The sequence below is a fragment of the Neopsephotus bourkii genome, unplaced genomic scaffold, assembly GCF_033783945.1.
Source record: "Neopsephotus bourkii isolate Nb327-2 ecotype Australia unplaced genomic scaffold, CSIRO-AGI_Nbou_v1 NB_1765, whole genome shotgun sequence".
NCBI lineage: Eukaryota > Metazoa > Chordata > Aves > Psittaciformes > Psittacidae > Neopsephotus > Neopsephotus bourkii.
In genome coordinates, this window is record NW_026902239.1 from 877,496 (window position 1) to 896,911 (window position 19,416).

At 38.2% G+C, this 19,416-nt stretch overlaps 1 protein-coding gene across 2 annotated transcripts in view; it reads left to right on the forward strand.

Moving 5' to 3' along the window:
- The window catches only part of SNX9 (sorting nexin 9), a 66,890-nt gene extending 48,028 nt beyond the window's left edge, over positions 1-18,862 (forward strand). For both annotated transcript variants that reach the window (XM_061378275.1, XM_061378274.1), the window contains exons 11-18: positions 787-890; positions 3,220-3,323; positions 6,097-6,174; positions 11,531-11,607; positions 12,282-12,371; positions 13,825-13,939; positions 15,499-15,590; positions 16,841-18,862. In XM_061378275.1, coding sequence (XP_061234259.1) covers positions 787-890; positions 3,220-3,323; positions 6,097-6,174; positions 11,531-11,607; positions 12,282-12,371; positions 13,825-13,939; positions 15,499-15,590; positions 16,841-16,888 — 708 coding nt within the window. In that variant the 3' untranslated portion in view covers positions 16,889-18,862. The remainder of the gene's footprint in view (positions 1-786; positions 891-3,219; positions 3,324-6,096; positions 6,175-11,530; positions 11,608-12,281; positions 12,372-13,824; positions 13,940-15,498; positions 15,591-16,840) is intronic.
- Positions 18,863-19,416: the final 554 nt, after the last annotated feature.

A 19,416-nucleotide genomic window follows, 5' to 3' on the forward strand; every position in this document is an offset into this window, starting at 1 on the left:
ATTGCTCCTGCCTCACCATCCCCTTTGAACTGAGCTCAGCTTTCTAGCTTCTCATGTGTCTGCCCCCCTGTGGGCAGTAGTGATAAGCCAAAATCTGCTGGGTTTGTTAATTGAGCTGACTGATCAAAACAAGGCATAAAGTTGCTTGTGTGAAATGCTGTATGTTATTCCGACAGGGATGTGCTCTTCAGATAGCTTTGTTGCTAGTCTCTTAAGGACTGTTTGTGTCCTCCAGCTGAATAAGAACAATTACAACAACTCTTTAGCCTGTGCCCTGCTCTGTCTCTGTTGGACTTGCTAATCACTGTGGTCCTCTGGTAGTGCTCTGATAACAGAAGCTACTTTGTAGCAGATCTAGGATGTGTCTAATCCTGTATTATATTTAAAAACACACTACACCACCCCATCACCCCCCCCCCAAAAAAAAAACCCCACCAACCCACCATTCACAGTAGAATGGGTTGTGATAGCATTATGCTGCAGTCTTACCTGATATAACCAGACCTTTTTCTTGTTCTCCTGCTTCCCCCTGCCCCAGCATTTTCTTATGCTTTTTTTAAAGAGGTTTTATTATCTACACCTACAATAAATAACATTTTCTTCATGACTGAGCTCTGAGGAAACTTTTATTTAAAAGGTTTTAATTTTCTGGGTAGTCTATTGGATAACACTTCTGCTTAACATTTCATTCACTGCTTAAGTACATGCCCTTAAGCGTATGCATGAACAGTGGTGGTCAAACTTTGATGGGTTTTTTTTCTGTTTGGGGGTTTTTTCCTCCTCAAGGAGTGGAAAACTGGAAAGCGGAAGGCAGAAAAAGATGAAACTGTGGGAGTCATGATCTTTTCCACAATGGAACCAGAAGCTCCTGACTTGGACATGGTAGAAATGTAAGGTGATTTCTTTTTGCATGGACATTATGCATGTGGATATACAACAGATACCAAGCTAATACAAAACTAGAATAGTAAGTGTGCACATATATTCATGGATTTGAAGAGGTATTTCTCAAGGCAGAGCTGAAAAATTATTTGAGATTTTCATATCAGTTCCTCCAAAACTTGCTGGAACTCTGTGGACTCTTGACTTCAATGGCTGAATACTGATCCTAAAACAATTTATGCAAAACTAGTAGACAGAGTACTGGCAGATCTTATGGAGTGCTTTTTTTATATTGGTATGTAAGTATACTTTGGCCTTTAATCCTTCAATTGTAAACACTTCCAAGGTGTGCTAGGCTTATTAAGTAGCTTAGGATAGCTGTAGGTGGACCATCAAGGAAAACAATGCTTCTGTGAGATACTTGTATGTAATGCACACACAAAGTATGATTCTAATATCTGGAATCCATGGAAAGCTATAAAAAATTTAAATGGTCAAATCTCATTTTAAATGGGTTACAACATTCTTGGAATATTCATCTAGAAGTGCAAAGGGATGTATTTGTTTTACATATGTATAAGTTATATATACACAATTTTTATCTATAGTTCTCTTGATGGTAAACCTTTTAGCTTCATAGAGTGAAAGACTGGTTTTACTCTGCAGCCTTTCTTTCACTCCTTTAGGCTTAGTCATTTTTTTGTTAGAAGATACGTAGTATGCATGATATGCTTTGCTTGATGCTGTAGAACATAGGAACTTGGATAATGGTTTGTGTCTGAAGCTGTGAATAAACTAGATAGAAGAGCTAATAGTAGCAGAGCTGTAGTGTACCTACACCTGGAAATATCCCAGTATAGGCTTTATCCAAGCGATGCAGTGGATATTAAGATGTATATAATAGCTGTGTAGTAGCAGTTCTGTACTAGTAAAAAAAAACACTGTACTTTTCTAGGTGACTACCACTTCAAACATGAGAATTTCAAACTGACTGCTTTTCTGGCGTATGTTATATATATATATATATATCTATATATATATCTATATATCCCAGTGGTATAAAGCTGAAGGGGTGAACCAGACAGAACTTTTTGTACAGAGTGCAGCAGAGGGTGAGACCGAACCCTGTCAGGGAACAACCAGTATATGGTCTGCTAAACAGTTTATCTCCAAAGAGGGAAAGAGGGTAAGGGGTAGGAAAGCAGCTTGTATTGAGACTTCACCAGAGGGTACTATTGCCTGGGCTAGGACTGACAGCCTGGCGTTGTTCTGGGGATCTATCTCCAAGCATTGCAGGAGTGCATCCATACCAGTGGCATTCTAGTGCCTGGGAATATCTCAGGGTGCTGGTAAAAGTCTGTATGCACACAGTCTTGAAAGCTATGTCAGTGCTGGAAGTAGACAAACCAGCTCGTTGAGTAGCTGTTAGGTTCTTCAGGACTGCTGCCCTGGCTCTTGGGGGTTGCTTAGGTTGACTTGCTGTGAGAGCTGGCTCACACAGACTTTGGCTGAGAGCATTTGTAAGATCTGATGCTGCTTGAGTAATTCTCATTGAAAATTGGAAAATACATGTCTGTTTTTCTTCTGTGGAATTCACAGAGCATTGCTGTGTGTGCAGTGCTGTGTTAATGGAAAGCTTTGATAACTGCATGAAAACATGCTTAAAGAGGGGTAAAAACTCAGAATTCTCTTTTGAACATCACTGTTTTGTGGGTTTTTTTTTCTCTCTGTAACATAACTGAACACACAGTATTGTCTATATTATATAAAGTTATGCTATGTATTTCACTAGAGGAACTGCTATATTAATTTTTATTTGCCTATTTTAGACTTTTATTAAAATACCTGGAATAATTATTTTCTTTGTTCACTGTTGTATGAATTTTGCTACATCTGTTAACTCTAACATCTAATTTCATATCAATGTGGGGTCCTTCTTTAAGTCCTCTAGGGATGTTTTTTCCTAAGATCTATTTTTCTTGTTCTGATATTTGATCTCACTGGGGAGAATATTCGGCTAACAGTTTCTGTTTTGTTGTTTGGTGTGTTGTTTTTTTTTTGAGGGTAGCTATAGCCAACGTGATAATCCAGTATCATGTGTTTAACACTGTGTTGGGCGGGATAGAATGTAAATTGTCTGTATCTAAAAAAGGAAATTCTGACCTTGGTGAAATGGCAGAGATTTCAAGGAATTCATTAATTTCTCTAATTTGGCTTTTTTTTTTTTTCCCCCAAGACCTAAGTGACACTACTCTTATAGTATCAGCATTGTGTTTGAAGGTGGCGTAATGCATCTGTTTAACTGCTTTTTGGTTTTGATTTTTCCAAATGCCGCAGAGAACAGAAATGTGATGCAGTGGGTAGGTTCACCAAAGCAATGGATGATGGAGTTAGAGAGCTGCTGACAGTGGGACAAGAGCACTGGAAGAGGTGTACAGGGCGTAAGTGTCCATTCTGAACTAAGTAATTCCTGTGTTGCTTTTCTCTGTGGTGGTGGTGTTATTTATAATTCAAGGCACCTTTTAAAGCTAAAGGAAATCCTAAATTATCATAAGAATCTTGTGGCATTCTAGTTGCTTTCAGTGTCTGAGAGTTTAAGTTGTGCAAGTTTTTTGTTCATGTTTTTGGTTGGGGTGGGTTTTTTTTCTTTCTCTCATAACAGAAATATCTGGTCCCTGCCCATAGCATTAAAAATACTCAATTATTCTAGTAACCCAGCTAAAGCCCTTGTTGGACTTGTTCTCATATATTAGTCATTTATCTACATTTTGGTGACATGGGCAGAGTATACCTATCTGATGAAATCATGAATGATTGCATTTTATTAACCCCTTATTTAGGATTCTTGCATGCCAGGAGGAGTGATTTAAAGATTACATGAGTTTAAAAAAAAAGAAAAAAAAAAAAAAAGAAAAACCTACTTGATTCTAACTTAATCTTTAGCCCAATTCTTTTTCTCCTATCTTCTCTTCCTTCCCACAGATATTTAGGGTTGCAGAACTTCACACCAAGTCGCTATGACTCTGCCTGGGCTCTAATTTCCTAGTCCACAGCAGTGTTCAGTGTTTGTGGCCACCACAAGGCAGCTATTGAAAGGAAGCAGGTACTACAGCTGAGGATCAGAATAAGAAACACTTCAGGGCAGGCTGTAGTGTCTGGCACCTAAAGACCTATCACATAAATCTCCTCAAAGCTCCTCCATTTTTTTTTCTTTGGTGTTGTTTTGGTTTTTGTTTTTTGTTTTCTCTCATTTTAACTCCTGCAAAAGATTAAAAACAGATTGTCCCTAGACTTGGGAGTAAATATATCTGAGTCTCTTTGCTGCTTTCTAATCTAACACTGCAGTTGAATATCTCAACCTAAGCAGAGGGAGTGGGAAGTATTGAAGCCCAGTCTCTCTTCTGGTGGTGATTCCGTTAGACCTTAGCCCCTGTAGGATGTGAGCTTTGGATTACTTATGTTTCACCACTTTGAATAAGAGGGTTTCCTTCTACATGTCACTGACCCTCCTGCTGGTCAAAAATAGTCTATCAGAAGGCACAGCTCTAGAACTGTACAGATCTCAATTCACTAGGAAATAGTGCTGAGGGGGAAGTAATAAGGTCGCTCCGATGAGACTAGAAAAATAGCATTGCTTTGCAGTCACAGAAGCAATGATCAAAACCACTGTAGTTTAGGGCTGGCTGTGACTTATGCTTACAGAAGAAAGTCAGTATTTTGTTCACTGCTAAAATGTCCTTAAACTTACAACACTAGTGCTTTGGGTATAGAATTAATGACTCTTACAATAGTTAAAGCTGTTAGTTAGCATAAATGTAGTAAGTCACATGTGACTGTGCTAAAATTTTTAACTTTCCAGACATTCATACTGAATTTAAAAAGTAGACTGGTAAATGGGGATATGCAAACCTGAAGATTTTCAGTAATCTCTTAGGTTTTAAGTTTCCTCTCGGCTCTAGTCCCAGCTCCTAGTCAGAAGTATTTTTGGCGTTTTTTGAGTAATAGTTACGTGTGTTACATTCTATGATATTTAAAGTGACTGACAGTGGAAACATCTTAAATGTAAGGGAAAAGAAACCTAATGTGCTTTGCTGACATTTCCAGTAGGGATTCAGTAACAAGTTAATGGCTGATAAGAGAACTCTAGTACTCTGAATGGTACCTGTTGTATAAGAAATACTAGTTGTCGTAAATAACCTAGTTTCCGGGCAAAAACTTGTTCAAAGATTATTTGTAATAATTTTATTATTATAAAATTATGTGGTTTGGGGGGGTTGGTGTGGGAGTTTTGATTTCTGTGGCGTGGGGTTTGGTTTTTGGGTTTTTTGGGTTTTTTTGGTGGTTTCTTTTTTGGGGTGTTTTTTTTTTTTTTGTTCTTCTGTGAAGATCATATTGTGTAGGATTATGCAGCTAAGAAATGGCTGGTTACCTGTGCAGTGCAGTCTCTGAATATAAATATTTGACAACAAAAAGCACATCTATTTGTGGGTTTGTCTTTTCTGCTAGCGTAGGTAGCTTATAAAGAATTGCTTTTGCTTTTCAGATTGCTGTTTAGGCCTCTGGGGTGATGGTATTCAAAGTGGTAATGAATGCATTAAAAAATCACAGCTCATTGACTTTGTTGTGAGGAAGCAATTTATGCATACATATTCAATAAACAGATTATAAAACACAATTTTATTATTCAGATGCATGCATCAATTTTTACCCTAGATAATTTTGGCTTCTAGTGCCTTTAAATAAAAAAAATTCCATTATTTGATGAGAGTTTAGGTATTATAGGTTTGTATAATAATCTCCTCCCTTAAAATATTAATGAGATCTAGTCTACATATCACTGCAGTATTTCCCCGCTGGAGGATGAAATCTGCTTATGAGGGGGAGAAAAACACCTCACTGCATGCATAGGAGGACTGAGCTTATGAGTACAGTGAGATATTTTTTTTTCCTTTTTTATAGCAGTCACACACTGTTTCCTTAACTTTGTGGTTTTCAAGAATCTGAATTGCAATTGCTTTATCCAATTTTAGAACATCTGTAGCAGGGGAGGGGGTAGGAATGTGATTGTAAAAGGCTTCACTAAGGGAAATGTGAAACTTTGTTTTTTTGACATCTGCTTCAGTCAGGTTTTGGAAATGCTACAGATTTAGTCTCACTTACCCTTGTGGGGTTTGATTTCTGTTTCCCTCCCTTCCCATCCTTTCCCACTTTCAGCACTACCCAAGGAATACCAGAAGATAGGAAAAGCATTGCAGAGCCTGGCACTGGTCTTCAGCACTAGTGGATACCAAGGTACTTCCATAGCTTCATTTGGACGTGACTTAAGATACTTTAATTATATCTTTCTGCGTTTTTGCCAGAGATCTTAATGATTTTGTTCTTGAACTTTAGATGTCAAGCATGATTCTGGAAAAAAACATTAAAAACTTGTTTCCATGTGTATATTACAGGGGCTTTTATATTTTAGTCTGCAATCTTGTTTTCTCTCACTGTATAAACGTGGTGGCTTGGTGGTAGTGGGGAGGGGTTTAGCTTGATCTCAGTATATAAGCTGATCACTGGTCTGATTGACAAAACATGCTGTAGCTGTAGCAGTCTTTGTGAGAGCAAAGGAAAGGGGAGAAAATGCAGCCTTGAAAATATCTGTCATGTAGCTGTCATGTGACTTAATGAAAACAGCAACTCTATGTGAACAGAGAACTTTTTACAAGATTCTTGTATACCATTGTGTGGGCTGGAGGGTTGGCTACTATAGCCTTTTCTTGTCCTTCACTTTTTCCTTTCCTTCAAGAGCCCTAAAATACAGGCTGTTGTGTCAGGTATGAAAGTTGTGGGAGGGAAAAGGAGGGCATCAATTCCTCAAAGTTCTCCTAAAATGTAGTCTTTAAGCCAGACTTAAAATTCTGCTTTGATATATTAAGTTCTGCTGATGTTTATCAGATAACTGTAAAATACCTATTCGTGTCCCAGAGGGAGCCTATTGAGACCATTTTCTCTGGCATTTTCTTATCAAATATACTTTTTTCTATAGATTTAGTAGCCATACTGCTCTGCTATAAAACCTTCAATATTATATCATAGATGCTTCCTGAAATGTTTCCATCTTAAGACTTTCAGTAGACCAGTACTTACTCTGACTACTCATCTATCCTCTGCTTTGTACTCTTAAGGCTTTTTACCCCAGAAACTATGTATTAAAATGCAACCACTTCTGAAATTCAGGTTCTCTGCTGCTGGAAACATTGGAAATATTCTTACCTTTGTCCTGTACTTCAACAGGATGACTGCTTAGTTAGAATTGAAGCATATTATATTGCCTGAAAAGTTGCTTTTGGATATGAGAACCAAGTAGGGGACTTGCATAGTTACATACTCTTAGCAGTGGCTGAAGAAACATAAATCCTAGCTAGATACCACCTGTTGTCAGAATTGTTGAGAAAGGATTGAAAATTGCTTGAACTGTAACATTCTTTTATGAGGGTAAAGGGAAAACGGTATGGCTTAAAGCTATGATGCAAAATTGCAGATCAGCCTTACAAATGAAAGCTTCAATTTGATTTCCAGCATATTCAAACGGTATGAAAAAATACATCCCATGGTGTTTTGGAACTAGGCAAGGTGTTTCTCTTTTGCTATTGGCCCAGATGCACCTGGTTGTACCCTAGTATCTTGCTGAGGAAAATGGTCTCATGTCTTTGTCCTGGTTCCATGTTTTGCTTGTTTTAACAACTGGTACACTGGTGTATTTTTTTTTTCATAATATATAGGATTATTTGCTTTCTAATTTGAGTTCCCAGGAAAAGAATAAGTGCATTGCATGTGTTACTTTAAATTACTTGATCACCACTGCCCTCAGTCTGCCCTGCCTGCTGTTCATGTACAGTTTAATTTGATGGCTGCCCCAGGTACAGGTCTGTGGATTAAGCAGACTTTATGCAAGAGATAAGTACCTGGGATTAAACTGACAGGCTGCAGCTTTCCTGACCTCAGTATTTAAAAGAAGTATGAAGTAGTACTAGCTGGGCTGAGTATGGGTTATGATTTTTCTAGACTATCAGTAAAGAAGAATAGGACCTTCAGCCATACTTAAAGGCACTCAATTCAGTGTCTGTTGAGAGCTGAATCGCTTCATCTTTTTTTAATGAGTTCTGGAAGTTTAAGCATATAGGCCACTGAACATTGCAGCAACTGATTTGATGACATGAATATTTCCAGTTTCTGGTAGCTGATTTCTGACATACTAAATACACTGATGGTTATTTTGCACAGTTAGGATAGGACGTATCTATTGTCTTTGCCTCTTTCATTATTGCAGCCTGCTTGCTTTGCAAAGCCTTATTGTGTGGTGAATGACTACTGCCTTCTCTTCTGATTTCCAGTCTAAAATGTTTAAGATGGCACCAGCCAAGATGCACTTGTTAATTTGTCTCACTCAAGCTCTTATGCTGCAGAGTGAGCCTTATCAACTAGTTTCCAGCCACAGTGCATATTAGGAGTCTGTCCCCAATATTTGTAGAGGCAAGGATACCCTTAAAACTATTAAGGACACATTGCGAGGTTCTCATTTAACTTGGCCATGAGCCTATGTACTGTCAAATCAGTTTGAAGACCATGTAGTTTGGAATTATGATCCTGGTCCAGAAATGCATACTGGGCAGTTCCAGAATATGCCTGGAAGCGTCTTGCAGCCTGGCACTATGTTACCAATCTGATTGCATCATATAATGTTCTTCGGTACACAGCCTTAAAATAGCATGCCTTCTCTTTTGCGGCACCAAATCTGGGTGAGTCTTACTCCTATATTAAGACAATGTGAATAGTCTCTGCTATGACATTCAACCATAGTAAGATCTCCTAATCCTACATCACCCCTCAGGAATCTTGTTAGGCAGTTACATGGCAAGTTTCACTATTCTGCCAGCTAGCAACAAGCATATCTTGCCTTTCAAGCTGCTTGTGTGCTGAACATTCAGTCTGAGGTGTACTTGTTAAGTAGTTCCCTAGTACATCAGATCCTTTTGCTACTCCTGGATTCTTTTAAAACATGCTTTGAAAGAAAACAAAACCAAAGCATTTCTTGGCAAAAAAAAAAAATCTGCTGTACTGGTCAAGCTTTACAGACTGTTAGTTGCTTCAATATGCCTGTTGTGTTCCCTCAGAAGTGATGATCACTGGCATTTACTAAGAAGTTGAACTGCCAAGAGATGCTCTGCTAAACATCGCCAGATGACTCCTCATAGCTTTGCATTTTATACGTAATGCACACTGCCCGAAATTTGTTATAAATGTCACCAGCACATGGGGCTTTCTGCTTTTCAATTGATTAAAGAACCCCTGACATGCTGATATATCCTTACACTGAGACACAGCTCAGCTTTCATGGCTTGAGTTAAGAAACCCATTTGCAGCTTTGAGTCAGTTCAGAAGCTGAGAATGCTAGAAACTCGGCCTTGTCCAAGTAACAGAATTTTAACCGAAACCTGTGCTGACAACAGTGATTGGGAGCAATCGGCTGCTGGAATTCACTGGCAAGGTGCCCTGGTGTAGGGAGTGACTGACTGACCATGGCACTACCCGGAAAAGAGATTGTAGAACAAAAGGATTCAGAATGAGGAGACGCTGATATTCTTTTAACACTTTACCACTTGTGTGCCTGTCTATTGCTGGGACCTACTGCTTGGAACAACTTTTAAATATGCACTCCCTTAGCCCTGTTTTTGAAGGAGTGTGAATGTCTCTGCTAGTAGTAGAAATTCTTCATGCACCCTCTGTCTTCTACAAGCTGGATTTGTTCCGTGCTGCTCCCAAATGAAATAGGATCAGTGCTGGGAGGATTTGTCCAGATTCTTTGAAGCTCCGATCTGTGAAGGTCCCTTGAGTGAGCTTTGCATAGAAGGGGAGGATTCTCTTTCTACTCAGATGTAATATTTTTGCTCTTTCTTTCTGCTCAGATAGGAAAAGTCATAATCATTTATAGCATTATGAAATGAACAGCAACATCTAGACCAACCTGGCTTCTTACTCTTAACTGAAGTGATACAATGTTTTTTTTGTTCTAAAATACAGGAGCCAGTTATCTAAACAGCAGCTACTTCAAGGTTACTCAAAATTACTTTTGAGCAGATGTGAGGAATTCTGAAATAATGACATTTTAGTCTACCTGAGATAATGAAATTGATCTCTGACATCTTTTTATTGCTTTATAGCAGTGTGAAGATACCTTCTGAGTTACATACCTTTTGGATTTCACAATGGCATTTCCTGTTGTTTGTATTTTATCCACACAGGCTCAAACACAAGAAACATAGCTAAAAATAGTTATTTTTCTTCAACAATGTCTGTGTTGCTGGACTTACTCGTTCTTAGGATCAGTAGCTTTCCCTTAAAACTTTTGGCTTTATGAAACCAGTGTAATGGAAAGTAAGAAACGATTGATAGAACTGAAGCAACATTTAGTCATTACTTTTAGGGCATTCTAAAGCGAAGAAATCCTGCCTAATAAATCTCTAACATATATTAGTTCATATGTCATAGTAAAAGAAAATAGTGTTCAATTTAATCATTAATGAAATCAATGTTGGGTAATTTTCAATTATGACACTGATTAATGTGTACAGAATAAATACAAGGTTTTCATAAGAGGCTAACTGTGGCCTATTATAAAGATACGTCTGAAAGGATGAGAAAACTTTTATTATTTTTTTTTCCTTAAACTGAAATTCAGCATCTGTAAATTCTTTCCCCTTTCTCTGCCTGAATTTGCTTTCTGTACTGTTGACTACCTGCCTTGGACAAGCTAACAAGGATGGAAAAAACCTGTGGTGTTTTGGGAAGGTGAAGTGGCATGAAAAAAAACAAGGATGTAAGGCTTGTTTCCATCTTTGTCCCACATAGCCATGTCCTGCTAGTAATACAGAGTGCTTGTGGTGTTGTCTAGCGTAGGCTTTGTGGTGATGTTTGCATTTTCAAGTGCAGTTTGTGAGGCCTTTTTATCTATTTCATACGAGGATCAAAGTTAGAAACTCGCTCTCAAACCCAGCAATTCTTAAACAGCTTGAAAATACATATTATCCAAGAGTTCCCTAAAGGGTTGGAAATCTTGTTGGCAAGGAAGAAGGTTAGTTGGGCCTTGTGCTTCTCTGACCTCATAACAGTTGCAGTCTAGTACTGTTAGTGAGCTTCAGGCTAGCATCAGTGCTCCGTAGAGCATCATGGAGAATTTATGCTTATCAGATATGAAAACAATTTATTAAAAATCAGAACAGCAGCTGTCTCTTCAGCTTGAAGTCTATCTTCTGGTATGATCCTCCTCATCCTCCCTCCTCTCCCATTCTCATAGGCTTCCTGTTGTCCTGTGTGTTGGAATACATGTGTATTTAAGCTATCTATAATTATGAAATATGGAAGTGAATAGTGATAGAACCAGGGTAGAACAGTGTTTATGTAGTCCCTTCAGAAGTCATTTTCTATGAGATCTTCAGAGTTTTCCTTTAATATTTTTCTAACTTCTTTATTACTGCTGGCTATAAAATGCTGACTAGGCATTTACTCATGTAGAATACGCTATTTTAGACATTTGCCTTGAATCAAGGCAAGTTTCTTACTGCAATTCACTTGCTGTAATTTGAACACTGATGTTTACTTTTAGGAGAATCTGATCTCAATGGAGCAATAACAGAAGCAGGGAAAACCTATGAAGAAATCGCCAGTCTTGTAGCAGATCAGGTAGGAGTATTATGAATGCATGGGTGTAGTGTGTACAAACATATCACCTATCTGGATCACTTCTGAGTCTTCTTCTTTTAAAACATAACTGCTAGTGTTGCATACCAGTTAAATGAAATGATTATTAATACTTTTAAATGCGCTTTCATCTTCTTTAATGTGCATTAACTTAGGATGTGGTGAGAGGGTATTTCTCCTGGTGTCAGTATTCAAGTCATAAATAGATGTTTTGTGTATTAAACTTAGTCTCCAAAATGCAGATCTTTTTAAAACAGTTTTCCAAGTCAGCAGCTATGGACATTCACCTGTCCCGTGTATCTGTACATGTAATAAGATTGTACTGGTAATTCCTCTTCAGTGAAAATTCAAAGCAAAATCCTTCATGTCATAAGCTAGTGTTGAGTAAAACAAAGAACAGAAGCATCTGCTAACTGGTACTTGGTGTTTTACTCCAAAGAGCTTACATTTCCAGGAGGACTCCTTTAAATGTGGAAAAACCTGCAACATACAATAAGTATTAAGTAATTTTAGTATGGGGTGTTTTTTTTTCTGTTCTTTCATTCTTTTTTTTCTTTTATTTTTTTCCCCCTCATCCTCTTTTGGCATCATAGTTTCTTTACTCTGATGTTAACGCGCCACAGATACTTCTACTAATGCTTATGCTTTGTTATTAGCCGAAGAAAGATCTTCACTTTTTGATGGAAACAAATCATGAATATAAAGGATTTCTTGGTTGCTTTCCTGACATTATAGGAGCTCATAAGGTATGTGAGGGGCTTTTCTTTTTAAGGGTTGGGTGATGGAAGGGTCTACAGCAACAAAAGTAGTGGTGTGGTACACTGCATTAGTGCAGCAGCCTGGCCCTGCTTCCAGAAACTCTGAAAGCTTCTATAAAACTGGTGTGTTGTTTTTTAAAATAAAAGACTTAAAGGGAAGGGAAGCTAGAACTTGTCTTCAGATTTGAGACTGTCATGACTTTCTGCTGTAGTAGAGCACTAGAAACTTCATTATTTTGTTCACGTTAACTTCATGTTCCAACGTAGTGAGTAGCAGTAGTGTAAACTTGTAGTATTTGAGTCTTACATAGTAGCTGATTCTAAGCCATCCCAGTATTGTAGGGAAATCTTGTGTGCGCTTACATGGATAGCTTACCAATATGTGATAAATAATCATGCACTGATAGAACTTTCTTTTTAATATTTAAAAACAGAGAATAGGGCTAACTCTTTTGAGGGGGGAGAGATAAAAAACCACACACCACAAAACAAAAACCACCAGCAGCAAAACCCAGCCCCTTTGTTCTCTGTAATAGGAAAGTCATCAAATAATAAACCAGTAAATTTAGCCATTGAGTTTAGTTTGGGATAGCCTACCCTTTTTTTGGTCCTAGAGGTTTCCATCTGTTGTGCATACTGTAACGTATTTCAGGAAACTAAACATTTTGAGCTATTAAACAAGTACGCAAGTGTTTATTTTCTTTTATCTCTTGAATTGCTAAATGTATAAAGGAAGGTCATATTTATAAGAGCAACAAAGATGAAAGCCTATCAGTTTTATATAGTCTTTCTTAGGGCACTTACGATGTTCTTGGGGAGAAATCCTTGGGGACAAATACCTTAAAAGGAGAAGAAACATTTTTAAAACTTGAAACGTGTTTCAAGCCTCTTGCCTGCCAAGAGATGTGTAAATAGATTGTCTTGAATGTTGTTTGGCACAAATGCATTGTGAAGGGGGAGGCATTTCTTTTTATGCTTACGTGACACAAGGCTTTTCCTGAATCAAAAGTTATACACTGCAGTGAGTTGTCATAGAATATAGCTCATTGTCACATCTTGTATAATGTGTGAATAATGTTCTACAGGCATTTGAGGGTTTTCGGTGTCTGTTGTGCTGGTCAGCTGTATTTTGAAACTTGGTCCTTTTGTCCTTTCTGTGTATATCCCTGCGTATTACTGCCTTTACCAAACTCAATTTCCTAGTGACTGGATTCATGCCTGTGTTTGAAGTCACTTTTTGTAAGCTGTTGGGACTCTTCAGATCAGTAGAGTAAAATAACAAACTTCAGGTGAAAATGTGAGAAGGCAGACTCTGTCATTTTGTGTGTATATGTTATGTGTATAGTATGCAAGCTCAAAATGTGGCCAGTGGCATTTTGGATGACTGTAAAGACCTTTAAGTTGACTGTTCTTCTAATCTGTCTGCATCTGGTTTTTACAGGGAGCAATAGAAAGAGTGAAAGAATGTGATAAATTAGTTGCAACTAGTAAAATAACACCACAAGACAAACAGAACATGGTGAAACGTGTGAGCACCATGGCTTATGCACTACAAGGTAAACCAAATTTTGGACTAAATAGTAATGTTGTAGACCTCTGAAATAAGTTACAAACTTTGAAAGAGAATCTTTATTCTGCCAGGAATCATGATAAGAGCTAGGCATAGGTGGGTTTGGCTTTCTGGGTTGTTCTTTTGTTTGTTGGCTGTTTTGTTGGTTGGTTATTTTGTCTTGGTTTTTTTTGTGGTTTTTTTTTTGGGGGGGGGTGGTTTGGGTTTTTTTAATATTTTTTTTCTGCGTGTGACCTGCTTAGATTGTCCTAAAATTGCAGTTATTTTGTTTATTGTTTTCTTTCAAATCTCATATTGATATTGCAAAAGGTAGTGTTTGGAAATGCAATTTCGAAAAAACCCAGACAAACCCAACCAAACACACAAAAAAATCCCCACACCAAACCAGCAAAACCAAACAGCAGTACAGTCACCCCAGACTGATTCTTTCATTTTTGAAGTGATAATATCTCAAAGAAAAAGCATGGGCCCTGATGCAGGAAGCAGTTCATGTGCAGAAGTGTGGTTTTTGACTCATGGTTTAGTCAGACATGGTCCAGTTGCAATTCTTGTTGTACATAAGATTTTATTTCCTGCACGTTATTTGAATTAAGCTTTTCCACTTTAGGTGAGAGATGTTGTAAATATGAGATCCAGCTCACTGCACTTGAAAAACTGGGGAAATGATGAGTCAGTGCTCAGTCCTGCAGGATATCAAGTCCTTAGGTGCATCCTGTTGCTGACTTGGGTGGGACTACTCATTGCTGAGGGAGTTGCATCTTTTTTAGCTGACTTTAAGGCAAGAGTACTTAGTGTTGTACAGGACAAAATCAAAGCAGCACACAAAAATGATTTTAGAGACAAACTAGGAAACTCCCCAGTCCGTTCTTGGTCACAGTGACACAAGAGGACTGTGATGTATAAGTGGTAATCGTGGAAGAGACCTCTAGGATAACTCTTACAATCTAGAATATTTCTTCTCCCTCTGTTGGTATCTCAAAATAGATTTCATTTCTTGTTTCAGCCATAAGCTGTGATCTGACAAGAGATGAAGAAAGTGGTGAAAGGTGTTACAGATTCAGTAATGCTATTTCTCAGTTTTCTACTGAAACAGCCTCAGTCCAGAATGAGTCAAACACTACTTCTGTATCTTTTTTTGAGCTAAATATTTACAGATGTGGCTTACAGCTTGATATCTGTACCCTTGGAAATCTGAATGTCCTAGCCAAAATCTATTGGAAACACTTTAGGAAAGAGCAGTTACCTCAGTAGGATAAAGTCCTCATCAAAGCTTTGTACATCTCAGTATTGTAACAAGAACCTGGCTTTATCCAGGAGGCATCCATATTTTATCATTGAGTAATGGACACCCTACCAATTTTACACGCAGTTCCATCGTAACCTGAGTGCTGCAGGCAAAACAGGTTGTGGGCGCATGGGAACAGTAACTATGCTGACAGGGCTGAACATAGAGCTTGGTGCACAGTAACTAACCTGAACTGAGTGAAAATGTTCCTAATTAGAAATGCTTCTCTTAAATAATTTGCCTCCTGGGTCTACTTGCAGCTGAGATGAATCACTTCCACAGTAACCGGATTTATGACTATAACAGTGTCATTCGTCTGTATCTGGAGCAGCAGGCACAGTTCTATGAAACGGTAAGGGGTAGTATTTCAGTGCCATTTTCCTGGCATGTACTGTACTGCCACTTCTGTAAGAAATACTCATAGTACTTCATCTTTTTATATGAGCCTCCGTCAGAGAGCAGATGTTTCAAGAACTGTACATGTAAAAAAATAATTAGTTAAAATAATACTTTCCTACAGATACTATCCTATGTGTGTGATTGCCATATTAGACCTAAAAACCAGTGTAGAGACACATTATTGTTGACAGTTTGATTTTTACTTTTATTTTTTTTAATGCTAGAAGTAGATATGCAGTAAGACCTGCTGCACTGAATACATCAAAAAATCATTTGAACGAAACTACCTTTGCATAGGAATGGGGGATGAAGGGAAGCTTCTGCAATTTAAAGCCCAATGTATACAAGTTTGGGGAAGCGACTTACTAAATATGTTAATGCTGACCACTTAACCTACAACCTTGGATCTCATTTAAATTTGTTCTTATGCATGTGTTCCTTTTTTATAAAGAAAAACAAGAACAAATTTTATAGTGTGATACACTGGTAAAACACATGTGCTTGCGTGTGCTTCTATCTTAAAGGAGTAATACAAGCAACTGGTTGCCCCTCAACAGCAGTAGAAGGTGCCAGTGGGGCTTCAGAGGTGTCTTTAGTGGATGATAACTTCAGGTTCCACATCATGTCGCCTTGCTCAGTTTGTCTGACACATCTGATGGGGTTAGGCATGGGTTTCCCTTACTTTCTTTAAGTCTCTTGTCCAGTCCATCCCAATTCTTCTGGTTGCAGCCTCACCAGTCTCCTTGTACTAATCCTCTCTCCCCCGGTACAGGGACAAAATCCCTGTGCACATGTGGGATGCTGCTGGCTACCATGAGAACACAGGAACTCTGTTCTGATGTGTGGCTTTGTTTAAGTAGGGACATTGATTTCATGAAAAATACGGCTTTGTGCCTATAATCCTCCTACATAGTGCAATGCTAGATAACCTGATAGGCAAGAGGACAGCCCTGCCTACAATACCTTCTCCAACACAACTTGAGTGGTGAGAGCACAAAATGAACAAGGCAGAAAGTGTATACATGAGAGGAAAAGTCTTTATAATGGAATGCTTTGAGAGTCTATTATATACTATGCAAAATCTGTGGTAAAAACTGCAGTTTTAAAGAAAATGAGGGAACAATTAATTTGATTTCTTAACCAGTAATTGTATTTCTGCATAAAGTGACTGCATCTTAAATATGTTCTCTTTCTTTGTTTCAGATTGCACAGAAGCTGAGGCAGGCACTCAGCCGCTTTCCTATGATGTAGAGAATAAGAAGTAGTCAACAATAAAGATCAACTCCGAAGTGCTTTTCTGATTCTGAGGCAATGCTAATAAAAACTTGTTAGCCTTTGCTAACCCACCAAACCTACCAAAAAACCCCAATGACAACAATCAGTTGTAGAAAAAAAAAAAATTGTTTAAAATTTCACTTTATCAGCTGAAATCATAACATAAGGTTCAATATCTCAAATGGTCTCCCATTTGTATCATTATTTAAATAAAAACAGCCAGATAATGCTGTCATTCTTGGGGCTCTAAATTATCAAACTGGTATGTTGCTATGGACTTCATGCAGACTTGCATCTATCAGATGTTCTTCCAAAAACATCAACATCAGATTTACAAATTTGTATCTTTTAAGTGGGAAAGCAGACAAGCTTGAGAGAATTAATACTCATTATATGCAGTTCAGCTCTCTAGCGATTCAGTAGCCAGGAGGAATTATATTCATGTATGTTTCTGGTACATGTTCATGATAATCTCCTGAATGAACACTTTGTTCTAAGTTTTGCTTCCCATATGCAGCCATGGCATACTGCTCCTATTATGACTTCTGGTAAATATCTCTCATTCTTCCTTTTCTCTTTTTTTTTTGCTTCTAACTAAATCTTGTACTTGTGGCACACCTCAGAGCTTATGGCAGGCTCTTTTCTTTCTTGCTATGCACTGTGTAAGAAGGCAAAGTACAAACAAGAAATGAGCCATTCGGGAAGGTGAGAAAAGTTTTCCATACCAGCACTTTGACACTCCCCAATATTATGCCATAAGGCACTGGTGTTCCTCAGTGCTGTACAGGGACAGCTTCCCTTTTACCCCTCAGAGTTTAAAGCCCTTTGCCACATCTAACCCAAACTACTAGATGTCCCCAAATTCCAACTAAGCTCAGGTCTTCATGTAGTATGCTATTGGCTTGGGTTAACTTTTTGTTACCTTGTAATGCAAACTAAAAGGTGACAAAAGTACTGAATAACATCATTAGTTATCCTACAAACTCTGTGCTTTTGATCATCATCTCTTATCAAGTGGGCCAGTGGCCCCTTTCATATGACTGAAGCATCATTTGAGGCATAGGCTTTTCAAAGCAGAAAGCCACCACCAACCCTGTGCACAGTGGGCACTGACTGCAGTAATTCATTTCATGCCATAAGCAAGCACAAAAGCCAAAATGCAATTTTTGCTAAAATGTGCCTAGAAAAAGAACATTTCAGGAAAAGGAGAAACCAAATGAAGGCATTTTACCAATAAGCCATTCTAAGGGACGGGTGCAGTCTGCTGGTTGAATAGTTGCCTTATTCTGTTTTGTATTGGTGTTACTTTTGTGTGGTAGAAGGAAAATCTGGGCCTGCCTGAATAACCTGAAACCAAATCAAACCAGACTAAGCCGAAGTCTAGATGCTTTTCAGTGTCTCTGGTTTTGTTCACATTTTATAAACCTTGTCTTTTTTTCCTCCCAATTTTAGTTGTTCGCTTCCAAAATTCCATAGCGTTAGTGTTGTTTGATACAGCCATTTAAATATGTACAAATTGTAAAGAATGTGTATAAATGTTTTACACCAAATGTAAGATCTGCTTGCATGTAGAAGCAGCTTCTATAATAAATTGTTACAATATGTACAGTAAATTCTGAAATCACCTTTTCAAGCCAGCATTTTTTTAGTATTTGTATATTCACTTTTTGGTAATGAAATCTCTTTGTAACAGTCTCTTGATTTGGGAGGGGAAAGGGGGGGATCTTTTTACCAATCCTTAAATAGCTCCATATGCACTAAAGCTGAAGGCTCTTTACCTTGAAGGGATTGTTTTGGAATGTAAGTGTAAGCTGTGCATTCCCAGTGCAGGGAAGCTGTGACAGTAGCAACTGTGTCAGAGATGCAGCATTTTGGCACGAAAGAGAAACTGTTAAAAGACTTCTAGTAAAACAAAGTTAAAACTGGTAAATAAATATTTATGTATATCCACCAGACTTTTTTATTTTATTTTTTCCTTGAAATCATCACATTGCTTTTTAACAGGGTGATGCAGTGTGAGACGCATCCTCATAACTTTTCATCGGCTTATACACACTGGCCAGCTGAGAAAGGAGAAAGCATCCATGTGTCTTCCATGAAGCGGGCATCCCAACTGAAGGGTATAATGGTGCTAGTGACTGCAGACCAGCAAAGGCTACGCATACGTTGTAAGCTTTCATTATTCAGGTCAGTCTAGCTCATGGCTGATAGAGCCCTCCTGACTGCAAATAAGTAGTAGAGCACAGTGCCACTGTGTATTCCTGGCTTTGTGTCGGCATGGTGTTGACCCAGAATAGGAATTTGATTGTCTTTGGTATTTGTTTTTTAAATTAGACATCAATAGTGGCATAGTTAGGATGAGTGAGTTGGGAGCAACAGAAAATCTTCACCCTGAAGATGCAGTCATGAAACTGTTACAAGAATAACAAGTTGGAGTAAGACTTGAGCAGTGCCCTTCTGAATTCTGTTTGTCATAGCTGAATAATTAATCTCTCTGGAGCATC